We start from the raw sequence: 6,266 nt of genomic DNA, 5'->3' as shown, positions 1-6,266 counted from the left end.
TTTTCCTACCATGCCCCCGCGCGGACAACTCCAAGAGGGCAGAGTAGCTTCGGTCATCGCCACTGTTCCACCCGCGTAGGAGCGGAGCAGCTCTAGCTCGGCCCGCGCGGGGACAAGCGGCTCGACCCGGCCGGCCCGTCCATTTAGAGGGCCGGTCATTATTATTGTATAAAAAAAACTTTGTCTTGCGTTTAGTCGCAAAAAAAGAAAAGCTTTGTGTTGTGCTTAGCGAGTCAATCCGCTCACCAACGCGCACCGGACCGGGGCCTCCGGTCTCGTCGTCGTAGGTGCGGCATACAGCACGAAACCAAACCAGACCACCAGACCCGAGCCGAGCCGCCGGAGCCAGGGGGTAGGTAGGTGGCGCCTCTCCGTCGCGTATTTAGAGTCCACCCCCTCTCCTTCCTCCTCCGTTCCGCCTCACCAACCGTAACCAGACCAACCAATCTACCACCCCCCTCCAATGGCAGCCGCGCCCACGTCGCACCAGCTCGCCGCCGGGGCGCCCTGGAGCTCCCTCCCCCGCGGCGGGTTCCGGGCGCTCACGGACTCCGCCCCCGCCTCCGTCCGCTTCTCCGTCGGCCGCCGCCGCGCCGCCCGCCTAGGTCCGTCCCGCTGCTCCGCGCCTCCTCGATTCCCGTCGTTAGAACGCGCTTCGCCGTGTCTGCTCCGTTTATGGGGTTGGGGGTAACTGGTTGATTGCCTTAAGGCGAGCTTAGGATTGCTTGGTCAGCTGCTGCCTGATAGTATAGTATGGCCGTCGTTCGTGGCATGGAGAAGAGGGTTTGTGAACTGTTATGTAGAGAAAAGCCGTCTTTCTGATGCCATTTTCGGGACCGTATTTCCGCGATCGCAATTTCAAAGATGATTGTTTGGCCATATCACCCATAGCTCAGTACAGGTTCACTGTTGCATCTCTATTGTTGTTTTGAGATCTCAGGGGTTGTGACAGCACCTAGTTCCAATGCTGTTATTTTTTGTATCCTGCATTTGTACGTTTTATGTGAATTCTGAGATGGTCGGCATGGCTGCATAACTGCAGTTGTCTTTGAACGAGAACCATAAAAGAGCTAACTCTGACATGTGTTGCTTTGTCAATTGGAGAACAGAGGTGAAGGCGGCTGGAAATATCTTCGGGGACTACTTCCAGGTTGCAACTTATGGAGAGTCTCACGGAGGTGGCGTTGGCTGCGTTATCAGTGGTTGTCCACCCAGAATCCCACTCACCGAGGAAGACATGCAAGGAGACCTTGATCGAAGGTGTGCTTCAAGATTTCATTAGTTTTCCAGCTGCTGCCAGAATTAGGACATTGCAAATGCATTCTGTTAACCTCTTGGAGATATAATCATTAGATATTTCCATGATGTAAACTAATACGAAGAGGTTGATTATCACAGGCGGCCAGGTCAGAGCAGAATAACAACCCCAAGGAAGGAGACCGATACTTGTAAAATTCTTTCAGGGACATATGAAGGTAGGGTACATTTCAAGACATGGGATATCCTTGGTGAATTTGATTTTTAAATAAGAATGCATTAGTTTGCATCAGTTTTATGACAAGGCTGAATGTATTTTCTGCAGGAATGACCACTGGGACGCCGATTCATGTTTTTGTCCCAAACACGGATCAAAGAGGGGGTGTAAGTATCTAGTATAAGATTTATAATAACTATACTCATGGAAGGGCAATAATTGTTGGCACTGACCCTTTTGTTTCACAATCATATTTGGTTCCACAGGATTACACTGAAATGGCTAAGGCATACAGACCTTCCCATGCGGATTTAACTTATGACCTCAAGTACGGTGTTAGATCTGTTCAGGTACCTGTTGTCATACATATATAAGGTGTATAGATCAGTTATCACAGTGATGCACTAACTGCTGCAGCTTTTCTGCTACAACTTTACATGTGGGTGTTTTCTGTACTTGAATAGTTGAGTTGAACAATTTTCTATGTGAACTGTATAATAGGGAGGTGGAAGGTCATCAGCAAGAGAAACCATTGGAAGGGTAGCTGCAGGAGCTGTTGCAAAGAAAATTCTTAAGCTCAAATGTGGAGTAGAGGTTTGGTCCTACTTGGCACTTACTTTTTTTTAACTATTCCGCATCTGTAACCAAGCCTTGTCACTCCCCTGGTTACTGCTTGATAAACAATATAGCCTGAATAAAGAAAACTTGCATGTGGATACATCCTAAATATGTCGAAGCATTCAACTTTTGTCTTAATTAAATATTAGCATCTCTGGATTTTGCAAATAAGCAGTGGTTTTCCTATTGGATGGCCCCTCTTTATTTTGCTTTTATTTCAGTTCTTGCTTGACCTAAATATGACAACTCAGTTGTCTATGTACTTCGATCCATCTTGTATACTGTTGCATAGAGCAATCTGTATCGTGCTGCAGTGAATACTGATTTATTTCACCATTTCATTCCCACGCAGAAGGGCATATTTTGTGGTTATCTCTTAATTTTTCAGTACCTTATGGCGGATAAATATTTACCTGCAGATTCTAGCATTTGTTTCCAAAGTGCATCAAGTGGTACTTCCTGAAGACGCAGTTGATTACGAAACTCTTACCCTGGATCAGGTCCGTGGTTGCCACCCTCTTAACTAACAGTACAGGATACTCTCAGTGATTTACTGGATTTTTTATTTTTTTTTAATTTCCAGATAGAGAGCAACATTTGTAGATGTCCTGATCCAGAATATGCACAGAAGATGATTGATGCAATTGATAAAGTACGGATTAATGGGAATTCGATTGGTGGGGTGGTCACATGCATTGCCAGAAATGTTCCTCGTGTAAGTATTAAGATTAAGATTCTGTTATGTTGATTTTGGTGTGTTCCAGCATAATAAACCAAACAAGGCCTCACTCTATTTTGTTCTCGACTCATGATTATCATACATCATATTTGTTGCACAATCTTCGTTGACATAATTCAGTAATAGTAATGCATTGTCTTCTGCCTGCTGGTATAATTTATAGGGGCTTGGCTCTCCTGTATTTGACAAACTTGAAGCTCTACTGGCAAAGGCTATGCTTTCTCTTCCTGCAAGCAAGGGGTTTGAGATCGGTAGTGGATTTGCAGGTAGGAAATTGGTTTGCACAAAATTAGTTGCTGTGGGAATGCCTCCTACTTTCCAAATCGCCTGACTATTAGTAACTTGTTCGCAGGTACTGACCTAACTGGAAGTGAGCATAACGATGAGTTTTATATGGATGAGGCTGGAAATGTGAGAACACGAACCAATCGCTCAGGCGGTGTACAGGTATTTATCAAAGCACCCTGCTTTACTATTACAATGTTCATTTTCAATACTCCCTCCGTTCCTAAATATAAGTCTTTATAGAGATTCCACTAGATGGACTACATACGGAGCAAAATGAATGAATCTAAGCTTGAAATGCATCTATATACATCCGTATGTGGTTCATATTGAAATCTCTACAAAGACTTATATTTAGGAACGGAGGGAGTACTTAAAATCAGAAGTGTGACAGTACATTGTTAATTTGTGTTCATGCAGGGAGGGATATCAAATGGTGAAACTATATACTTCAAAGTAGCTTTCAAGCCAACAGCAACTATTGGGGTAAGCCATTCCGGTGCAGAGAACTTCCTTTCAGAATCACAAAACAGAGAAAATGTTATTGAAAGGGTAGCAATGTTCCATGGCATGCTTTTCGAATGACAAGAACTATGATATTATGCCGTAACAACTTATAACCACTGCTATGTCAAGTATTAAACTTGTTAGCAGCTATGAATATTAAAATGTTTATTTGTTGCAAAACATTTGCTTTCTTTCCGTTGGAGTATAGTAGGGCAATATTTCATGCATGCTACATGTGGAACAGTTGTTTATATAGCCATTTATCTGAGGTATTAATTTCATTTTTCCAGAAGAAGCAAAATACTGTAACAAGGGATCATGAGGATATCGAACTAAAGACAAGGGGTCGCCATGACCCATGTGTTGTCCCTCGGGGTAATGGACCCATCTAATATTCTACCTTTTGTTATCTAGTACTCCCTCTGGTATCTCTAAATATAAGACATTTTTGCAGTTCACAGAGGAAGTAGTGTCCTATCATCTGATCTTTCCCCCGTCATTGCTTTTGTAGCTGTTCCAATGGTGGAGACGATGGCCGCATTGGTCCTCATGGACCAACTGATGGCACATGTTGCTCAATGCGAGATGTTCCCGCTGAACCTTGCCCTACAAGAACCAATCGGCTCTGCGAACAGTACACCTGCGTTGGCACCAGATCTAGCATAAATGCATAATACCCGCCTTGGAACGAGAAGGCCCTCTTATATATTCTCCTCCCTCTCTTTCATCTGCCACATTTCAGGGTTTTGCTAAGCAGTTTGCAGTTTTGTACCAAACCTGTATCCTAGAATATACATTGGATTAGTGTACACCAAAAGATATGTTGATCTCCGAAAATAAAAGTTTGTGGCATGAGCAGTTTGGTCTGGACAAGACAACCAGTCAATGTGAGCAATAGAACATTTGTCCACTTGTTGAAGATACTGATATTGTGTTTTCTATGTGCGCCAGTATGGTATGGATGGTACCAAAACATGATGCGCTTCTCTCCTGCTGTACCAGTACCACAACAGATATTCTCTCGTGCTTGCACGTCAGTCTCTGTTCCCTGGCATCTGAAGCAGACGTCGTCTGGCGTCAATTGAAATGCAATGTGTGTTATAATATGGAGTATACTCTATGTATGCACTGATAATATGATCATTTTTGAGATCTCGAAAACGAAGGAGATATATCGGATTGTTTGATGATGATTCGGTGCTTCTATATTGTCCTGCCTGCTCACGACAGCAGGCGACAGTTTGGACCATTACACGGGGTCACTGTCAGTGACAACATTAATCTCCAATCGCCTTAATTTGTCCTTGGTTGTGTCTAATCGTGTTTTCTAAGCACGCATTTCTTGACTTTACACTTTGTGCTAGGAAAGGGGTGTGTTGAGTTTGCATGAACAGAAACAGAAGGACATAATTGGAAATAATGTGAAACCAGGAGAGCGACTTGTGAGGATAGCAACCAAACACACTACTAGCGGATTACAGCTAACAATATGCTCTATTTTATTTGGCTTGATGGCTACAGCTACTAACAATGTTGAGTACTCAACAATGTTCTCTATCACGACATATTATTTGGGTTGGTGGTCGGTAAATTACGTATCTTCCCCGAAACCGAAAAGCAAGTAAAGACGTTGACCAAGTACACAAGTTTCTTTCCCTGCGCAAAAGAAGTATACTCGAGTTCTACTCCCATGATGCTTTTTATGCGTGGTATGGAATTAAGTTTCTTTTGCAGGGTATGAAATTAAGTATTTGAATGTCCAAGGTCATGCATTTTGTGATAAAAGAATTAATCCTCAAATATACGACACTTTGTATTTTTATAATTTTTGCGAAAGGGCCTAATGCTATATATTAAATATCGCACGTCCTTTTTCTCAAGGTAAAAGGGAATTTATTAACTCAGAAAGGGGATTGTCCAGATTATAAAGGAGGGGTATATCGTCCGCCCTCCGATCGAATCAAACATGTCCTTACAAACACATACATACAAAAACTAATAATTCATATTTAAATATTTGGGGGTGCCCAAGTCTTCTTCCTCCTGCATCCATAGGCGACACGCTGTGAGCATAGTTTGATGTCGTCTTTGGACCTTCGCCTAGGCAGAGCAATTTTTTAACCCATGAGTTTGTAGAGACAGTGGCTGAAAAATCATTGATGTAGATCAAGAGACGACAACAGCCGTGATCTGCGAAGCAAATAGTCGCAAGACCGTTCTAAGATAAGGTGGGATATACTCAGGGGTAAAGAGTGAGCATCTTATATGGTATTCGACGCATCCAGCAGAGCGAAACAACATTCCATTCTTTTCAACGACATCATTCTACATTGACGGCGAGTGGCTCGGAGAAGAAAGCGCATATAAGGGCTTGAAGAAATTTCGAAGACAACAAAAACCATAAATCCAGATGGATCCAACGAAAACCTAAATTAATCGAATCTCGAAAGACCTGCGGGAGAGACGGCTCCACGCCCACCGACGATAAGCACGACAACGAAAGGGTAAAAACAAAGAGCACATTATTTCTACAGTGAAACAACAACACCGTCTTGTTGTTCCAAACCAAACTTGAAAAGAAAACCTAAAAAAAATCACTCATGTCACTACACGTCAAGTACGGGTCTAATGTCGAGCTCCCCC

The 6,266-nt window shown here is 43.2% G+C and overlaps 1 protein-coding gene across 2 annotated transcripts; it reads left to right on the top strand.

The window, feature by feature from the left end:
* The first annotated feature begins 300 nt into the window (after window positions 1-300).
* Window positions 301-4,546, top strand: LOC123085316 (chorismate synthase 2, chloroplastic). 2 transcript variants are annotated; one of them, XM_044506939.1, is made up of 13 exons: window positions 301-605; window positions 1,110-1,260; window positions 1,399-1,475; window positions 1,583-1,641; window positions 1,741-1,824; window positions 1,976-2,068; window positions 2,512-2,592; window positions 2,676-2,807; window positions 2,995-3,097; window positions 3,184-3,278; window positions 3,537-3,602; window positions 3,914-3,998; window positions 4,078-4,546. In XM_044506939.1, exons 1-13 carry the CDS (start codon window positions 464-466, stop codon window positions 4,287-4,289), a joined length of 1,380 nt encoding a protein of 459 aa, XP_044362874.1. In that variant the 5' UTR covers window positions 301-463; the 3' UTR covers window positions 4,290-4,546. The 2 variants fall into 2 exon arrangements, with proteins under 2 accessions (XP_044362874.1, XP_044362875.1); XM_044506940.1 differs by having other exon boundaries at window positions 302-605; window positions 4,135-4,546.
* The last annotated feature ends 1,720 nt before the right edge of the window (window positions 4,547-6,266 follow it).

This window comes from Triticum aestivum, chromosome 4A (assembly GCF_018294505.1).
Source record: "Triticum aestivum cultivar Chinese Spring chromosome 4A, IWGSC CS RefSeq v2.1, whole genome shotgun sequence".
Classification (NCBI taxonomy): domain Eukaryota; kingdom Viridiplantae; phylum Streptophyta; class Magnoliopsida; order Poales; family Poaceae; genus Triticum; species Triticum aestivum.
Note: the sequence above shows the minus strand (reverse complement) of the source record. Positions and strands in the feature narration are given on the sequence as shown.

Excerpts from the sequence above, each read along its gene's own strand:
- LOC123085316 (XM_044506939.1), top strand. The coding sequence starts at position 464 with ATGGCAGCCGCGCCCACGTCGCACCAGCTCGCCGCCGGGGCGCCCTGG. Across the intron at positions 1,825-1,975 it reads ACGGTGTTAGATCTGTTCAG|GGAGGTGGAAGGTCATCAGC; the intron begins GTACCTGTTGTC and ends ACTGTATAATAG. Across the intron at positions 3,098-3,183 it reads GATCGGTAGTGGATTTGCAG|GTACTGACCTAACTGGAAGT; the intron begins GTAGGAAATTGG and ends ACTTGTTCGCAG.